We start from the raw sequence: 19,520 nt of genomic DNA, 5'->3' as shown, positions 1-19,520 counted from the left end.
CAGCAGGCTGGGAGGGAGTAGTCAGGAGAGGGTGATTCAGAGCAATTTGCCTCCTAATTCCCTTAATTCCCCAGGTGGATGTGTACTAATTGGGACGGCAGTGATGGAGGGAGGAGTACAGTGGTTGTAGGTGCCATTGCCGTGTGTTGCCCTCACACTCTCTGCAAGAACTTCCTGCCTGGTGCTGTGATTTCCACACTGTGGCCACCTTCCAGAATCCCCTGTCCTGGGGTCCCTTCCACACCTAGGCACGCACTGTCCCGATGGCAGAATGATGCTCTTCCAAGGTTGTTTGCACAGAATGAGGGACCAGCCAACATAAAGCCTTAAACCTTAAGCACCTGGCCATCGGCATTCTCACCTGGAGCCCTGTGTCCAGCTCTGGAGTGCTCAGCAAAGGAAGGTCATGGATCTGTTGAAGAGAGTCCAGAGGAGGCCATGGAGATGATACGAGGGCTGGAGCACCTCCTGTGCAAGGCCAGGCTGGGAGAGTTGGGGTGGTTCAGCCTGGAGAAGAGAAGGCTCCATAGAGACCTTAAAGCTGCACCCAGTGCTGAAAGGGGCTCCAGGAAAGCTGCGGAGGGGCTCTTAACTGCAGGGAGTGCAGGGATAGGAGAAGGGGGAATAGTTTTGAGCTGCAAGAGGGAAGATTGAGATGAGGTCTTAGGGAGAAATGTTTTGCTGTGAGGGTGGGGAGGCCCAGGTTGCCCAGATCCGTGGTGGCTGCCCCATCCCTGGAGGGTTTCAAGGCCAGGTTGGATGGGGCTTGGAGCCCCTGATGCAGTGGGAGGTGTCCCTGCCCATGGCAGGGGCTGGGGCTGGATGGGCTTTGGGGTCCCTTCAAACCCAAACCATTCCAGGTTTCTATGACTCCAGCCCATGAGAAAACATTCCTTTGCCTGCATCTCCATCAAGGACGTGGCTGGGAGCAGCAGGCGCTCTGGCTCATGGGAGAGACAGTGTGGGGATACTGGTCTCCCTGTGGAGTTTGTTCTAAGTGAACTGGCAAGGCTGTACCACAAAAAGTTGTGGGGTAAATTGTGCTGCTGTCTGTGCCCATTTGCCTACCCTCCCTAAATATAGACCTGATGTGATGACCCCAGGGCTGAGGTTCTTCCAAATGCTCCAGCTCCCAGGGACCTAAGATGCATGAGCAGCCCCTGGGCTGATCTGGCTTCCGTGAAAAGCACCCGTGAGCCAGGCAGCCCTCGCTGCAGAGGGCCTGTGGTGACTTGCTGCCTTTGAACTCACAGTGCCAGAGCAAAATTTAGCTCCAGACCATGGTCTACGTCTCATTTGCAACCCACTTCATATCAGGGATGTCTTGTGCCACACTGATGGTGTCAGCAGCAGCACGTGGGCGGCACAGGTTGGCTCCAGCCACCCCTCCTCTCCCAAACACGCTGCTATGAACCTGGCTCTGCAAATGCAGTCTGGAAAGATTTACACAGAGTATGATCTCATCTGGCTTCGTACCGTATCTGGCAATCTTGGGATGGTGCCTGAGCCCTTAATGAAAGCTGGCACACCCTTCATAGCAGGCAGGGCTTGTTACACTCCCTTTCCAGGTAAGCAAACGTGGGGTCATTGACTTCTCTGAGACCACACGGAGAATTGGTGGAGAGCCAGGCGTCGTGCTCTGGCTGCCACAGCATCCCCACGGCCCCTGTGCCTGGGAGCCCGGGGGCAGCCTGGCTCCATGCATGCCTCGGTTTGTTCCATCAGTTTTGGAATGCGACCCGGCCCCATGCGCAGCTTGATGTGCTCCATAAGGGCTGAAATGCTACCTTGGCCCTGTGCACAACTTGATGTGTTCCATCAGGTTCGAAATGCTACCTGGCTTCATGTGCAGCTTGGTGTGAACTGTTGGTTTTGGAATGCAACCTGGGCCCGTGCACAGCTCGGTTTGCTCCATTGGGGCTGAAATAAAACCTGGTCCCATGCACGGCTTGATTTGCTCCATTGGGTTTGGAATGCAACCTGGCCCACTGCATGGCTTGATTTGCTCCATCAGAGCTGAAACGCAGCCTGTCCCTGTGCATGGCTTGGTTCTCTCCGTTGGGTTTGGAATATAGCCTGGTGTGGAGGCCGCGCTGCTGTGACAGTGGTGGCTGTCCCAGTCCCATCGGGATGTGTACTAAATGACTTTGCCATGGGAGGGTGCTCATAAGCCTGTTGGCCATGGCCACCCAGATTTGCCATCACCAAGAGTCCCCACACTACTGTCACTCTGGGGTACAGGCTGCCCTGTTTGAAAAACTCTTTCAGCTTCTCAGTGCTCTTTCTCCTTTCTCACAGAAGAAACCATGGTCCAAGCTGGGCAGACATGAATGCAGTCTGGGCTCAGTGACAGCCCACACAAGACACTGGACAACCTCAAAAACAGGATTAAACTGACCTTTTCTGCAGGAATTTATTTTGCTTATGACATTTAATAGAATCATAGAATGGTTTGGGTTGGAAGGGACCTCAAAGCCCATGCAATTCCAACCCCTGCCATGGGCAGGAACACCTCCCACTGCACCAGGGGCTCCAAGCCCCATCCAGCCTGGCCCTGAACCCCTCCAGGGATGGGGCAGCCACCCCTGCTCTGGGCAACCTGGGCCAGCGTCTCACCATTGTCACAGGAAAACATTTCTCGCTGACACCTCATCTAAACCTCCCCTTTATTTTCTAAGTTTTGGCATTGCAAAGCCCCACAAACTCACAACACGGCTTGGTTGTAAAGAAAAAAAAAGAAAACCTTTTGGGGGAATGCAAACTATTCTATACGAAGAGAACCTCTGATTAGCTGTTTTTTGATCCAGGGAGATTTTGCAGTGCAAGCCCCTGTTGCTCAGGAACACCTGTGGAGAGCAGAGCTGCATGCTGACCTACATACACCTTTCCCAGGTGTGCTGGTAAACATCCTCCCGGGCTAAGGATAATGAGGGAGGCTCCCTGGGAAGAGCAGCCAGAGAACAGGACTGACCGGAAGAAATCTTCACCCTCCACCCACTCCCCAGAAGCCTGCAAGGAGTTTGTACAGAGCTGCTCCCACCAGTCCGATCCGCGCCTGTTGGCTGGTTGATGCATGTGAGCAGGGTGAGTCTCCACCATTTCTTTTTGTACTTGAAATGAGCTTTTTATGTTTTCAATGTCCTTTTTTTTTTTTTTTTTGCAACCGCTCCTCTCCCAGCAGGGCTCAGGGCAGCTGGGACTGAAGACGCAAGAACAGGATTAACTGCCTGGAGTCCCTCCCGGCCCTGAGCGCTGCAGGTGTGTAGACACGGCACTTTCCTTAGTTGCAAGAGCTGATTCATTCAACCCAACAAGTGGCTGAGATGGCTACAAGGAGCTTCATCCTTTTAATTTAAACAAGGAGTGGGAAAGTAGAGGAATGAAGTGAATGAAGGTGAAAGTCCTGAGAGTAGCCAGGGCGGTGGGGCAGCTCAATTTTCAACATCCAGCAAAGGGAGGTTTCTTTTTAACTATAAGGCAGAGCTGCCCCCGCTACCTTGCTGTGTCCTCATGTTTTGCTTCCCTCCAGGTCTGGAGACATGTCTAAACTCATTAAAGCCATCACTGACATGATGGAGAGCTACCAGGGCAGTGCCAAGAAGGGGAAGAAATCTGAGCCGTTCAGTAGAAGTGAATTCAAAAAGCTGATCCAGCAAGAATTTGCTCCTGTCAAGGTAACTGTGTGGGATCAAGGGTGAAAGGATGGATGGGAAACGTGCCAGGGTGATATGCAGGGGTGGCCAGGGTGGTGAGGGGTCCTGCAACACCCAACCCACACCCAGGCTTGGAATTGTATCTCTCCAGTCTTTGATTTTCCTGGGATCAAACATTGTGGGCAGTTTGCTTTGCAAAGCACCAAAGCTCCTGTGCACCCCTCCCAGTCCCACTGCCCCAATTTTCCTGCAAGGAAGGGAAAGTCGGAATGAGGAAAGGGTAAATCCAGGTGTAACACCATGCTATGAAACCTCAGTCTTGGACTTTGTGTACTCTCTGCTGCCTGCTGTGAGTGTCCTCTTCATTGAATTGCCTTTGCAATTCAGCCCTCACCTCACTACCTTGTCCGTTTGGGAAGGTCTGATGGGTTCCTCTCCTCTCAGAGGTCATCCACAAGCAAGTACAGATACATCACCAACCCACCTGACTCAGACATGGAGCCCATGAACAAGAAGGAGAGGGGCTCTTCCAAACGCTGTGTGTACTGAGCGGCGGCTGCCACTTCTCCTGGGGTGCAGAGACAAGGAGGTAAGGGAGAGCTCAGGGAGCCCAGCAAGCAGGCAGAGCTCCTGGACAGCATTTACATTGCCTTGTTAGGCAAGGACAGATCCTTCCTTACAACTGGTGTCACACTGAGGTGGTTCATGGCTCTCCAGGTCTGTGGTCCCAGCAAACCTTGTCCACTGGGGAGGATGGGATGGAAACAGGAGCTGAGTTCCAGCTCCACAGGGATCCAGAGGGTATTTAATTGCCTCTAATAACGCCAACAAAATTGCACAAGTTTATCAGGCACAAACTTAGTGCAAAGTAGAGGTCTTGCAGGGTGGGTGGTGAGGAAATGGGGGCTGGTGTAGGGGAATGCCAGGGCTATGGGGCGATTGCTGGTGGACTTCCCCATGGTTTTTTTGCCTCTCCTGTAGGATCTCTGATTTTCCCCATGGGTGAAGGACAGAGGCGCCAACAACCTGTGGGCATGGTGTGATCACCTTTTGGACTCTCTTTGCTCCTCTGGTGCAGGCAAACCCTACCCTTGCACCGATGGTGGGGGAGATGTGAAGACCATGCCCTGCTCCACATATTACCTCCATGAGGCAAATTTTACACAGGGTCTCATGTTTTATCCTGATGCTCCAAGGGTGCTCTTTGGGGTGCTTTGCAAATGCAGTTTGAAGGCTGGCTGGGTGGGATGGGTGGGGGTAGATTTGCTGATTTCTCCTCATAAACACAACATCAGAGCAATGGCTGAGCTCTCAACCCCTTCCTCTGTGAGCTCCTTTGGTTTTTAATGGGTAGAAAGTGAAAAATCACTCCAGTCAATAGGGCTGAATGGGCCATACAATTAGTTGACTCAGGCTGTATGGTAATAATGAATAAAGAGTGGCTATTCTTCAGGGAAAATGAAAGGTCTGTGGTTGAGGAGTTCATCTCCAGCACTTGAAGTCAACAGCAAAATTCCCATGGGGTCAGAGGGGGAACCAAAATGCACCTCAACACTAACAGGGATGTTTCAGTTCAGTAAATGCAGCTGTGGGGCACCACACTGGCTTTCTTTTCCACTGAAAAAGGGAAGTCAAGCCCTCTTGGTTTTTTTTTTATTTTATTTTATATCTTTTTATCCATGTTTTTACATAATTTATCTGTGCAAAGAAATGTTACCAACAGTGAGTGGCCAGAGGATGAGAAACCAGGACTGCTTTCCTTGGCCATACTCAGCTAAAACATTGCTCCTGATATATAAACAGATAAAATAAACGTCTTTTAAGAACAAAAAGGGATGGGAGAAACCCTGCATTTCACTGGAAAAAACCACTGCAAATAGTTTCAATGTCTGTAATATTTATATCCCCATCCACAAGTTTTAGGGAAATCAGGAGAAGACGTAGGTTTTGACAAAGATTCATTTTATGATCACTTTACTGCACGGATGGCTATTTTCTGCAGTGGTTTATTATAGAATCATAGAAACCTGGAATGGTTTAGGTTGGAAGGGACCTCAAAGCCCATCCAGTCCCACCCCTGCCACGGGCAGGGACACCTCCCACTGCATCAGGGGCTCCAAGCCCCATCCAGCCTGGCCTTGAACCCCTCCAGGGATGGGGCAGCCACCCCTGCTCTGGGCAACCTGGGCCAGGGCCTCCCCACCCTCACAGCAAAACATTTCTCCCTAGGATCTCATCTCAATCTCCCCTCTTTCAGCTGAAAATCATTCCCTTCATCATGTCCCTGGACTCCCTGATCCAGAGCCCCTCCTTTAACCCTCTCAAGCTAATGAGTGCAGGGTCGGGTCCTTTGACAGTTACTTGTCTGAAGGGGTTAATACATCAACCACCTTCACTGGGGTGCTTCTGCATTGTAAATACCCAAAAGGAAGTTTTTGTGGCATTTATTTTTCCCCTTCTTACATAAATAAATGGTTGTGATACCATAAAAGAGCAATAAAAACTGTACAACATGATACCTGCCTGATTTTTGTGAGTGACCCAGTGATTGCCAGGAGTCTCCCTGGGTTGGAGGTTGTTCAAAGCTCTGTAAACAAAGCTGTCATGGTGGGGTAGCCCCAGTGGGGCAGGGCAAAAGCCCTGGGATTCTGGGGATCCAGGGATACCCACAACCATTCCTGCACCCTGGGTGTAGGGCCCAGGTAGGACAACCTGGGCCAGGGCCTCCCCACCCTCACAGCAAAACATTAGTTCCTAAGATCTCATCTCAATCTCCCCTCTTGCAGCTCAAAACCTTTTCTCCTCATCCTCTCCCTGCACTCCCTGATCAAGAGCCCCTCCCCAGCTTTCCTGGAGCCCCTTTCAGCTCTGGAAGCTGCTCCAAGGTCTTCCTGGAGCCTTCTCTTCTCCAGGCTGAACAACCCCAACTCTCAAAGCCTGTACTCGTATGAGAGGTTCTCCAGCCCTCGTATCATCTCCGTGGCCTCTTCTGGACTCTCTCCAACAGCTTCAGGTCCTCTCTGTGCTCAGGACTCCAGAACTGGCCACAGGCTCCAGGTGGGTCTCACCTGTGCAGAGCAAAGGGGCAGAATCCCCTCGCTCACCCTGCTGGCCCCACTGCTTTGGATGCAGCCCAGGACACGGGTGGTTTCTGGGCTGTGAGTGTACATTGTCAGTCACGTGGAGCTTCTCATCCACCAACACCCTCAAGTCCTCCTCCTCAGGGCTGCTTCCAATCCATTCTCCACCCAACCTGTATTTGTGCTTAGGATTGCTGCTACCCAGGTGCAGGACTTTGCGCTTGGCACTTGAAGCTCTTGAGGTTTGCACAGTCCCACCTCTCAAGCCAGTCCAGGTCCCTCTGGATGGTATGTCTTCCCTCTGGATGGCTTCCCTTCCTCCAGTGTGTCAATCGTAGAATCATGGAATCATAGAATCACTAGGTTGGAAAGGACCCACTGGATATCGTGCCACTCAGCTTGGTGTCATCTTGGCACTGCAGAGACCACTTCTCGAATCCTGGGGTCAGTTCTGGGCCCCTCCCCACAAGAAGGATGTTGAGGCTCTGGAGCGAGTGCAGAGAAGAGCAACGAAGCTGGGGAGGGGGCTGGAGAACAGGCCTTATGAGGAACAGCTGGTAGAGCTGGGGATGTTTAGCCTGGAGAAGAGGAGGCTGAGGGGAGACCTCATTGCTCTCTGCAACTCCCTGAGAGGAGGTTGTGGAGAGGAGGGAGCTGGCCTCTTCTCCCAAGGGACAGGGGACAGGATGAGAGGGAATGGCCTCAAGCTCCACCAGGAGATGTTTAGGCTAGACATTAGGAAAAAAATTTTCACAGAAAGGGTCATTGGTCCCTGGCAGAGGCTGCCCAGGGAGAGGGTTGAATCACCTTCCCTGAAGGGGTTTAAGGCACGGGTGGGTGAGGTGCTGAGGGGCATGGGTTAGTGTTTGATAGGAATGGTTGGACTTGATGATGCGGTGGGTCTCTTCCAACCTGATTATTCTATGATTCTATGATAAGCAAACTTGCTGAAGATGCCCTCAATCGCACTGTTCGCATCTGCGACAAATAAGTTAAACAGCACCAGTCCCCAGGTTTGGAAAGAAACCTGCTCTTCACAAATGGTATGAGTGTGTTTATTAATCCTGCTGTGCCCCTGCAAGTGCACAAGGAAAATAAGGATAAGGAGTTTAAGGAAACACCAACACAAGATAAGTGTCAGAAATGTAATGCTTTATTGTCTCATAGGACCAAAGCACAGCCTGGCGCATCAGATGGAGGCAGCAAGGATCCACAAACGATGGACCTTCCCCAGGGGGTGATGGTCCTGGAAGGCAGAGGGTTTGCAGCCCAGCAGCCTTGCAAAGCTTTGGGAAGGCTGGAGGGAGCTGGTCCACGTGTGGCCTCTGCTGCTGGAGCATCCTCTCACTTCATCTTCTGTGAGGGCATCTGGTGGATCTGCTGCTGCTGCTGCTGCTGTTGGCATGGGACCTGTGGCTTCCCGTGGCAGCCACCGCCACTGGAGCTGTGACAGCCACCGCTGCCCCCAGAGCTGTGACAGCCACCACCGCTGCCCCCAGAGCTGTGACAGCCACCACCGCTGCTGCGGGAGCTGTGACAGCCGCCACCACCGGAGCTGTGACAGCCGCCGCTGCCCCCAGAGCTGTGACAGCCACCACCGCCACTGCTGTGGCAGCCGCCGCTGGCCTGGCGGGTGTAGCGCTCCTGCGTGTGGCAGTGATCCTTCTCCTGACGGGAGCACATGGTTGTGTTTCGAGGTGACCTGTAGGGAGAGAGGAGCTCTCAGGGACTGCTCCATGTCCCACCCCGATTGCCCCAACATCCCAGCACTGCGGACCCTGTGCCTGCCCTGCTGATAATCCCACCCCTGGTGCTGTTGTGCAGGATCCTTGGAGATCTGCTGGTCTGGAGCAGTGCCCTGTGCTGACAGATTCAGGATTTCGTCAGCTGGGTGTAGCAGCACAGCAGGTCCCAGCCACAATACAGCTCCCCACCTCCCTCCGTGCATCCCACCACCCTACGAGCATCCCCACACTTGTGGGGCTTGTATTGAATCCATGCCCCACATCCCTTGCTGGGAAGTGAGTCCCCAAAGGAGGACAATCCACCTGTGCTGCCAGACTTACCCGAGCTTGAGAGGAAAACAAGAGGAGGGAATGAAGAACCTGGGGACAGGGGCAGTTTTATAGAGATCTCGGATTCCTTTGCCCGGAAATGAGACACCTCTCTGTCATAGTGATCTATTAATTTAATATCCAATCCCCATCAAACCGCCCTCTGTTTACATCGCTCTCCTGACTCATTCATGATGGGTATCATTCCTTTTTTATCTGTTTCCTGTGCCACATAAATATCTAATTGCCAGTCTCACCTGCCCTCAATAGGAAAACCTGTAGATGCCTGGGTTTCCCAAGGCTCACTTGATTGGGGTTTGTTTTGTTAAATTAAAACCAGGCATCATTACAAACCCATCCCATGAGACTGTTCTCTCAGCCTCTAATCCCTGCTATTGAGCCAGAACCAGATAAAGCCAGAAATAATCCAGGTAAAAAGGAAAAATGGAAAGCTGCTCTTTCTTCTCCTTTAGATGTTTGGTTCTAATGAGCTGCTGTGGCCACTGGGGACAGCCAGTGGGGCGAGGAAAAAATCTGCCTGGGCTTACCCTAGGGAAGGGTCTCAGATCTTTGGCGTGAGTTTTTTATCTCTCCTCCCTGACCTAAAGGGCGTGAGTCCCCCCTCAAAAGGCCCCTGAGTGGCCAGAAGATGGTCTTGAGGACTACTGAAAGCCTTGCAAGCTCTGCTACGTTCACATGCATCTAAGCAAGGTCCCAGGCTGGTTTGTTGACAAAGACTGGCTACTTCCATCCTCTTAATGACAAAGATCAGGAAATCGTAGAATCAAAGAATGGTTTGGGTTGGAAGTGACCTCTAAGCCCAACCAGTTCCAACCTCCCTGCCACGGGCAGGGGCACCTCCCACTGCATCAGGGGCTCCAAGCCCCACTCAACCTGGTCTTCAGCACCTCCAGGGATGGAGCAGCCACCACTGCTCTGGGCAGCCTGGGCCAGGGTCTCCCCACCCTCACAGCAAAACATTTCTCATCAAGATCTCACCTCAATCTTGCCTCTTTCAGCTGAAAACCATTCCCCTCCTCCTATCCCTGTACACCTTGATGAAATGAAGACTGAGGCATTAAAAGACCCATCTGGTGCTGCCTGCTTCATCAGTCCATCTGCTGGAGCAAAGCCAGAGCTCTAGAGATCACCCTCCTGCTCAGCCCTGTTCTGGTTGAACTTCATCATCTTCCCAGCACTTCATCATCTGACCTAAGTATTTTGTAAGTGAGTATTTTGACCTAAAGGCCCCAGTTCCTTTTTTGCAGGATAAAGGCAAGGACAAGCCTGAGACATAGAAGGTAATGTTGGGAGCCAACGCAAACAGACACAGAGATCCACCTTGTTGCTAAAGAGGAATGATCTGGCAGCTCTCTGAGGGAGGAGGGGACAGAACTGGGGCTTGAACTGTGTGAACTGAAAGCCAACGTCTTTCCCAAGACACGCACCAGCAAGCACTGTTTTGTTATGCTCAGCACCGTTAGTGGCACTGAACAGCAGCTCTTTCTTACTTCTTCTGGAAGCTGTTGGGTGGCTCCTGCCTGGCTTCAGGCGAAAGCCCGTTGGGAGGGAGTTGAGCTGGCCCTGGGGTCCTTGTGTTCTGCACGTGGCCCTGCTTGAGCTGAAGGGGACATGGTGACAACAGGATGAAACCTCCCCCAGGGCTGCAGGTGTTCCCAGGACAGGATCTCTGCTCACATCCAAAACTTTCAATCCTTGAACTGTCCATCACGACCCTCCCAACTGCTCGTAATGGCTGTCTGTCTTATCTTAGGGGTCATGGAGAGGATTGCAAGGCTCTCCTCCAACTTCACAGACCCATGGCTCACCCAGCACGAGGTGCAGCCAGCATTTGCATGCTGATTGCTGTTGATGTCATAACATCTCATCTAGAAACTGGTGGCTAGAATTATAATTAGCAGAGGAACTGGGCAGACGCCCACTTAGCGTTGTGTGCGCTGCGGGCAAAATCCATGGTGCTGTTGGAACAAGTGTGTGCAGGCACAGGACGGGCTGGGTCCTGTGCGGGCTGAGCCCAGGACCCAGAGGGCTTCTTGCAACTCCTGTGGGCATCCCTGCTACCACCCAAACCAGTGGCTAAAGTCTCAAGGACAAATGCATTTCTGTGCATGAGTCTTGTGCAATCTGTCTCTGTCTTTTCCGGGGGATATCGACAGCAGTCATGTCCTGTCCATGCATGGGCATCACGGGTGATGTTCTGCACAGGAGAGTTTAATGCTGATTGAGCTGGCAATGGGCACTTGCAGCCCAGAAACCAACCGTATCTGAAGCTGCATCCAAAGCAGTGGGGCCAGCAGGGTGAGGGGGGAGATTCTGCCCCTCTGGTGAAGCCCCCACCTGAAGCCCTGCACCCAGTTCTGGAGTCCTCAGCACAGGGAGGACCTGGAACTGTTGGAGCGAGTCCAGACAGGGCCATGGATGATGCAAGGGCTGGAGCACCTCCCGTATGAGTGCAGGCTGGGAGAGTTGGGATTGTTCAGCCTGGAGATGAGAAGGTTGAAGGGAGACCTTAGAACAGCTTCCAGAGCTGAAAGGGGCTCCAGGAAAGCTGGGGAGGGGCTCTTGATCAGAGATTGCTCGGAAAGGACAAGAGGGAAGAGTTTTGAGCTGCAATAGGGGAGATTGAGGTGAGATCTTGGGGAGAAATGTTTTGCTGTGAGGGTGGAGAGGCCCTGGTCCAGGTTGCTCCATCCCTAGAGGGGTTCAAGGTCAGGTTGGATGGGGCTTGGAGCCCCTGATGCAGTGGGAGGTGTCCCTGCCCATGGCAGGGGTGTGGAACTGGGTGATCTTTAAGGTCCCTTCCAATCCAAACCTTTCTATGATTCTATGACTGGATGATTTACTTTTCAGGTGATGACACCATTCATTCAATGAGAAAGGACACAGGACTACTTTCAGTGTAACCCTCCGTGTACCAAGTTTCATAGTGGCTAGTGTTTTCCTTGCACACCCTCCCTGGTTAGCCTGTTCCAATGCTCTGTCACCCACACAGGAAAGATGTTTTTCCTCATTACATGAGGAACTTCCTATGGTTCTGTCTGTGCCCAGTGCCACGTGTCCTGTCACTGGACATAAACCCCATCCTCCTGACACCAGCCCATCAGATATTGATCAGCATTGACGGGATCTCCTCTCAGCCTTCTCTTCTCCAGGCTGAACAGACACAGGTCTCTCAGACTTTCCTCTTAAGAAAGATGCTCCGTTCCTCTCATCATCCCCATGGCCTCCTTTGGGCTCTCTCCAGTGGTTCCCTGTCTAAATGCTACATGTTAAGACTTTGCTGGATTCAGTTGCACTGTTTTACGCAGCCATTCCATTCTCCCTAAAACATGACACTAAATTATCTCCCTGTGGGCACGTGCTGAAGGATGGCCCCTTCCTCAGTGGTGACTTCCCCTGGTTAAGATATGTGACCTGCTAGTAACTGTATAGACCCTATATTCCCCTACACCCAATGCACCCCTCTAGCATACAAAGAAAATCAGGATGAGGAGTTTAAGGAAACGCTGACACAAGAGAGGTCTTGGGAATTTAATGCTTTATTGTCTGATGAGCACCCGATTGGGCCAGAGCACAGTATGGCACCACAAGTGATGGCCCTTCCCCAGGGAGTGATAGTCCTGGAAGGCAGAGGGGTTGCAAAGCTTTGGGAAGGCTGGAGGGAGCTGGTCCACGTGTGGCCTCTGCTGCTGGAGCCAGGATGTGTGGGACATCCGCTCACTTCATCTTCTGTGAGGGCACCTGCTGGATCTGCTGCTGCTGCTGCTGCTGTTGGCATGGGACCTGTGGCTTCCCATGGCAGCCACCGCCACCGGAGCTGTGACAGCCACCGCTGCCCCCGGAGCTGTGACAGCCACCACCGCTGCCCCCAGAGCTGTGACAGCCACCACCGCTGCTGCGGGAGCTGTGACAGCCGCCACCACCGGAGCTGTGACAGCCACCACTGCCTCCAGAGCTGTGACAGCCACCGCTGCCACCAGAGCTGTGACAGCCACCACTGCCGCTGCTGTGACAGCCGCCACTGGCGTGGCAGGTGTGGCGCTCCTGCGTGTGGCAGTGATCCTTCTCCTGACGGGAGCACATGGTTTTGTTTCGAGGTGACCTGTAGGGAGAGAGGAGCTCTCAGGGACTTTCCTTTCTTGCTTCTGCTCTTCCAGGGGGAAATCTGGATGTTCATTTATTTAATCTTTGCCAGACTACACAATCGTCTTTAAACTTTGCATCAGCTTCTTATACAATCCATGGGATTGTCCCACCAAAGCCTTAGTCAAAGATACTGGGAGCATCCAGAGCAGCTTGGCAGGCTGAGCACAGATGGCTTATCAAAGCAGAGCCATCTCTCTGCTGGAGGGAGCTGAGAAACACACCAGAGCCTTCCTCCAAGTCCCAATCTTTCTGCTTTCTTCCAGCATCACCTCCTCCTGCCACCTCCCTGGTCACAAGCACCCGCAAAGCAAGCCCCAACCTGGTACAAAGCACAGAGCTCATCCTGCTCCAAACCCATCCACCTTTCAGAGAACTTTGTGTGCTGTGCCAAGTCCCAAAGCTCTGCAGCATCGCTGCTCTTACCTGAGATGCTCGTGCAGTGAAGAGGTGAGGAAGGAATGAGGTGTTCTAGGACAGGAGAGCTTTTATACCCTCTCTGCGCACCCCATCTGGTAATGAAGTACCTCCCTGCCTCTTCATTTGATTCATCAATGGCTTTTTATTTTTTCTTGCCTTCCCACTCTTTAGGATACTTGCGTGACTCATGTCACCTGCGCCAGGTATCACCTCTTCTTATCAGTCGTCTTCCTGCACCGCAGAAAGATTTAATTGCCAGCCCTACCTGTACTTGACTCCAGTGGGGGAGTGGTGTGGGTGGCCTTGGTTTCCACAGCTTTGCCAGCTTGTTTTTGGTGTTGAGCACAGCTGGGGAGTGCTTTGCATTTCGATGGAGGAATAATGTCATGTACCTAAATCACACCAACCTTTTAAAAGATCTTGAGGTGCTGTAGTCCTGCAAATGCCTGTAAACCCAGAGATATGCCTGTAAGAACCAACAACACCCTTGGCATCGTGGACAACCTTTCCTTAGCACCAATCTGACTGGTACCAGTGTTGACTCATTTCTCTTAAAATCAGCTGAAATATGGTAAAGAGATTGAAAGGTCACTCCATGTACAACATTTTTTTATCCATCAGAAGTTTCCTGTTATTGCTCCTGGCCAGCAGGACCAGGGAAATGGTTGTGTCCCCATATTCAGCACTGGCAAGGCTGCACCTCGAATCCTGTGTTCAGTTTTTGGGCCCCTCAGTACAAAAATGGTATAGAGCTCCTGGAGAATGTCCAGAAGAAGGTAATGAGGCTTGTGAAGAGTCTGGAGCACAGGTTTTATGAGGAGCAGCTGGGGGAACTGGGATTGTTTAGTTAAAGAGGAAGCTGAGGGTTGACTTTGTTGCTCTCTACAACTCCTGGAAAGGAGGTTGTAGTGAGGTGGGCGATAGGCTCTTCTCCCAATGAACAAGGATAAGATGAGAGGGAATGGCCTCAAGTTGAACCAGGGGATGTTTAGAGAAGATACTAGGAAAAAAATTCTTTACTGACAGAGTGGTGAGTGGGGGAGACCTCATCCCTGAAGGCCTGCAAAAAATGTGTAGATACACTTTGGGACATGGTTTAGTTAGCACGATGGTGTTGGGCTGATGGTTGGACTGGATGAACTTAAAAGTGTTTTCCAACCTTAATGATTCCATGATTCTATTGTTCTAAGAAGGACTAGAAGCAGCTGCGATTCCTATTTTTGGAAGGGGGAAGATCAGCCCCAGGTTGTGATCCAGGATTAGCAAGGTGCATAATTATGTGGTTAACTTTCAGCCCATGAGTAATGCCAGAGTGGCAGCACCAGTGGCTTTTTTTCCGGTTGTGAGCGGCTTCAGTGCTGCCGTGTGGAGAAGGAAGGCTCCTATGAGTAGTTTAGTCATCACGGTGGGGTTGGACTGATGGTTTGACTTGATGATCTTAGAGGTCTTTTCCAACCTTAATGAGTCTATGGTCCATGGGTACTGCCTTCAGTGACGCAAAGTGGCCTGGGGTGGCTGCTGTGTGGCAAGGAGACAGCAGAACCCAAGGCCTTTCCCCAAATTTGTAGGAACATCGGTTTTGAAGCATTTATCCCTGCTCCCCCATTAGGTCATAACTGGCCAGCAAATCTGAGTGTTATTTATATGGGTGCATGGACCCACACGAGCCTTTGGGCCAGGCTGGGTACCACGTTTGCAGGGAGAGCTCATCAGAAGATAATCCTTGTACCTTTCCTGAACCTCTTCTGCATGGGTTGCGAAGTTCTTCATAGAATCATAGAGTCATAGAACAGTTTGGGTTGGAAGGGACCCTAAAGATCACCCAGTTCTAACACCCCTGCCATGGGCAGGGACACCTCCCACTGGATCAGGGGCTCCGAGCCCCATCCAACCTGACCTTGAACCCCTCCAGGGATGGGGCAGCCACCCCTGCTCTGGGCAACCTGGGCCAGGGCCTCCCACGGACCTCCCAGGAGGTTCTTCCTTATGTCCAGTTCAAATCTACCCCTCTCCAGTTTATAGCCATTGCCCCTCGTCTTGTCACTACAAGGTTTTGTAAACAGCCCCTCCCCAGCTTTCTTGTAGCCCCTTTAGGTATTGGAAGGTCGCTATAAGGTCTCCCTGGAGCCTTCTCTTCTTCAGGCAGGACAACGCCAACTCTCTCAGCCTGTCCTCACATGGCAGGTGCTCCAGCCCTCGCATCATCTTTGTAGCCTTCCTCTGGACCCGTTCCAACAGCTCCATATCCTTCTTCTTTTGAGGATTCCATTCTTAGGACCATGGATCTTGTTCTGCCCATACTTGTGGAAGACATTTCAGTAATGAAACAGGCAGTGAATAAAAGACTAAAATCAGTATTCTTAGCAATCATCTGAAAAAGGGAACTATTCTGATTTTTGGCAGTACAAAAGTCCTTGGAAAATACTGGCTGACTACCAGGAAGGTTGAAATACTTCAATTGCCTGCAGAGATGCTTGAACATTTGGTATTTCTGGTCCACCTCAACTGCTTTTTACTTTTCTTTCTCCATGTTGATTAAGTTTTATGCTATTCCCAGGTGCTGAACAAAGTGAGATGGAGTTTTAGCCCCATTCTGTCTTTGCTAATGCTGTTTAAGAGACATGGTGTCCTTTGGGAAGCAGGTGAGATGCTACTCCAGCCTGGTGTGAGTTCCTGCTTTGACTATAGACACCTGAACCTTTGTTAAGACACTGTAAGTCCTAATCAATTCATGCAGCCCAAAAATGTTCTGACACATCTGCTGTTACAGAAACAGGGAAGACTTTCGGAAAGGCAGGTGGAAAGGGCAGGGTTAAGGAATCAGGTGTGCAACCTAAATGCTTCTTTTGTATTGCTTAATTGCTATTATGAACTAGAACAGTGTCAGGGCAAACTGTACCTGGGTTTGATCCCTTCTGTTTAATTGTGTTTTGTTCTGGCATCAGAAGAAATATCATAGACTCATAGAATCCTGGAATGGTTTGGGTGGGAAGGGACCTCAAAGCACCCTCCCACTGCACCAGGGGCTCCAAGCCCAATCCAACCTGGCCTGGAACCCCTCCAGGGATGGGGCAGCCACCTCTGCTCTGGGCAACCTGGGCCAGGACCTCCCCACCCTCACAGCAAAACATTTCTCCCCAAGATCTCATCTCAACCTCCCCTCTTTCAGCTGAAAACTGTTCCTTGTTATCCTCTCCCTGACCTCTCTGATCCAGAGCCTCTCCCCAGCTTTCCTGGAGCCCCTTTCAGCACCAGAAGCTGCTCTAACGTCTCCCTGGAACCTTCTCTTCTCCAGGCTGAACAACCCCAACTCTCTCAGCCTGAGCTCGTACAGGAGGTGCTTGGATCATGTCCATTGCCCCCTCAGGACTCCCTCCAACAGCTCCGTGTCCTTCCATGTCCTGTGCTGAGGACTCTATAACTGAATGCTGGGGTCCAGGTAAGGTTTCACTCAAAGATGGCAAATACTCTCCATGAGAAAAGACTCAAGGTAATTTTTGGTTTTCAACTTCACGATGTATATTCAGTTCCTCACCTTTCCATTGTTCCAAGTTTGTGAATGAGCAGCAGCATCCAGCCAGCATTACTGGGCATCTGTAGATTTTGTGGTTGTCCACCTTAACAAGCCTTGAACGTGGGCTTTACAATGGGGGTGTGAAGTGCATGCCAGGCTCATGGAAACACCTTTTTTCCAATAATTCCTACACCAAAATCAGGCAGCCCGTTCAGCGAGTTAACTGATTTCTGCACCCTTTTCAGCAGTGCCAGATATTTCTGAGCATCGTGACACACTGGAGAATCATCTTATCAGGGCAGCATCTACTTCATGAATGGCAATCTCAAGCCAATAAATTACACAATTCATTTTAATTACAAGTGAGAAGAATCAGTTTATTGCTTAACACTAGCATCTTGCAACCTCCCTGGCTCGAACTTGGCCTCTTGAAGAGATGGGCAGAAGGTTTCTAGAAAGGCTTGCTGGGGGGTTTGTCATAAACATGTGAAGATACCTGCCCCATGGATGGTGTCTTAAGACCAGAGGGCAATAAAAGGGGTTTCTGCCCCATCACTGCTGTCTTTGCCTGTGGGACTTCAATAAGTGTATAAATATGGCACTTTGGGACATGATTTCATCAGCAAAGTAGTTTTGGGTTGACAGTTGGACTTGGTAATCTTAGAGGTCTTTTCTAACCTCTATGACTCTGTGACTTCTGCCCTGTGGCTGTGACCATGCTCATGCAAAGCAGCTTGTGGGGTCTTGGTTGGAGGTTCTTGGTCTCCAGCTCTGTGAGCAAGTGATGTGGAGGAGACCTGGCTGTGCTGCAGGGGCCAGAGAAGGTCTCCTAAAATGCCAGCATTTAGAAATCTTTATTCTCTCTCTTTTCCTTTAGAATCCACAAAGGAGAGTGTGGCAGCATCTACTATCACATGTGTCTGGGCAGGGTAAATTCAGGGCCATCAAACAAGCTCAAGGTGTCTCGTATTGCGATGTGAAATACAAGGTGAAAGAAAAATCATGAACACAAAAGTCTCATGAACTCCAAATTTTAATGCCTCTTATATATTCAAAGAATGATAGAAAGGAAACCACACCAGTGTGAACATACACAGTGTATTTCTAGCACCCACATATAAGCTCAGCAGAGGTACAGGACTTGCCAGGGAAGAGAGGGGGAGGCACAGATTTTCTTTGAAGACTGCAAGGAAACATGCAAAGCTTTCTGAACTCATCACAAGATCAAAGACATGCATGTGTATAACACACAGATGATGTCCTGATCACTTCATATTTGAGGGTACTTGATAAATTTGCTGCTGGCAATCTTGTGGCTTTCCATGGCAGGATCCACCACTGCTCCCATGGCATCCGGATCCACCACTGCTCCCGTGGCATCCAGATCCACCACTGCTCCCATGGCATCCGGATCCACCACTGCTCCCATGGCATCCGGATCCACCGCTGCTCCTGTGGCATCCAGATCCACTGCTCCTGTGGCATCCGAATCCACTGCTGCTCCCATGGCATCCGGATCCACTGCTTCTGTGGCATCCGGATCCACTGCTCCCATGGCATCCAGATCCACCGCTGCTCCCATGGCATCCGGATCCACTGCTCCTGTGGCATCCAGATCCACCGCTGCTCCCATGGCATCCGGATCCACTGCTCCTGTGGCATCCATCACTGCTGTGGCATGAGGATCGTTCCTGCTGGTGGCACTGGTCTTTGTCCTGGCGGGAGCACATCCTTGCAAACCTGCTGGAAAGACTGTGATCTCTGAGAGGCTGCAGAGGTGAGAGACACTGTGAAGTCTGCCAGCAGCAGTTTAGTTGGAGGGGTTTATATATAGAATCGTAGAATCATAGAATCGTAGAATAGTTAGGGTTAGAAGGGACCTTAACAATCATCTAATTTCACTCCCTCTGCCATGGGCAAGGACATCCTACTAGATCAGGTTACCCAAGAATAAATCATTGTCATAAGCCAGGTTCTTGAAGAAGAGAGAAAAATCAGCAATGCATGTCTGCCTGCAGTGGTCCCTGATCTGTACAGAGGACTCTGTGCTGTCTTCCTTTAAGCAGATGCATCCAGTGTTCAGTTGTGTGAATGAGTAAGCTTTAAGTTTTCCTAGCTGCTTTCTGTAATTTTTGTACAGGCATGGATGGAGAAAGCAAGCAGCCAGAAGAACGGAGCAACTGTGACTGGAGACATCACAGAGATGAGAAGCATAAGAGAAGTGGTCTAGATCTCAGGAGACAAAGCTGGTGATCATTAAAACCACAGAAGTTTAATGGAGCTGGACTTACCCTGCTCAGTAGGTCTTCGAGAGGAGATGTGAAGCTGAGAGAGTGAGGAGACACGGGGTGTGAGATCTTTTATAGGACGCGTAGAGTTTTTCCTCCGGAAACAAGACGAGCTCCCACTGGAGAGACTTGATTGTTCACCACCCCAAGCAGTTGGTTAATTGTAGAGTTTTTACATTGCTGTTTTGACTCATTGTATTGTGAGCAGATCAATATCCTGCCTTGGAATCACTGTTCCTCTAGTTATTACATAAAAATGTTAATTGCCCACCACGCCTGGTGTGGTTCACACGCAGGGATTGGGAGGTTTCTGAATGGTCTTGATGCATCTGCATAAAACATTTACC

The 19,520-nt window shown here is 50.9% G+C and overlaps 1 protein-coding gene across 2 annotated transcripts; it reads right to left on the bottom strand.

Moving 5' to 3' along the window:
• Positions 1–17,894: 17,894 nt before the first annotated feature.
• On the bottom strand, positions 17,895–19,318 carry LOC138732121 (keratin-associated protein 6-2-like). Of its 2 annotated transcripts, none has more exons than XM_069878483.1 (2): positions 19,177–19,318; positions 17,895–18,625 (listed from the first exon to the last, which is right to left on the bottom strand). In XM_069878483.1, exon 2 carries the CDS (start codon positions 18,613–18,615, stop codon positions 18,151–18,153), a length of 465 nt encoding a protein of 154 aa, XP_069734584.1. In that variant the 5' UTR covers positions 18,616–18,625; positions 19,177–19,318; the 3' UTR covers positions 17,895–18,150. The 2 variants fall into 2 exon arrangements, with proteins under 2 accessions (XP_069734584.1, XP_069734585.1); XM_069878484.1 differs by having other exon boundaries at positions 17,895–18,628; positions 19,177–19,300.
• Positions 19,319–19,520: the final 202 nt, after the last annotated feature.

The sequence above is a fragment of the Phaenicophaeus curvirostris genome, chromosome 29, assembly GCF_032191515.1.
Source record: "Phaenicophaeus curvirostris isolate KB17595 chromosome 29, BPBGC_Pcur_1.0, whole genome shotgun sequence".
Classification (NCBI taxonomy): Eukaryota; Metazoa; Chordata; class Aves; order Cuculiformes; family Cuculidae; genus Phaenicophaeus; species Phaenicophaeus curvirostris.
The sequence above is the reverse complement of the archived record's forward strand: the minus strand, read 5'-3'. Positions and strand labels throughout refer to the sequence as shown.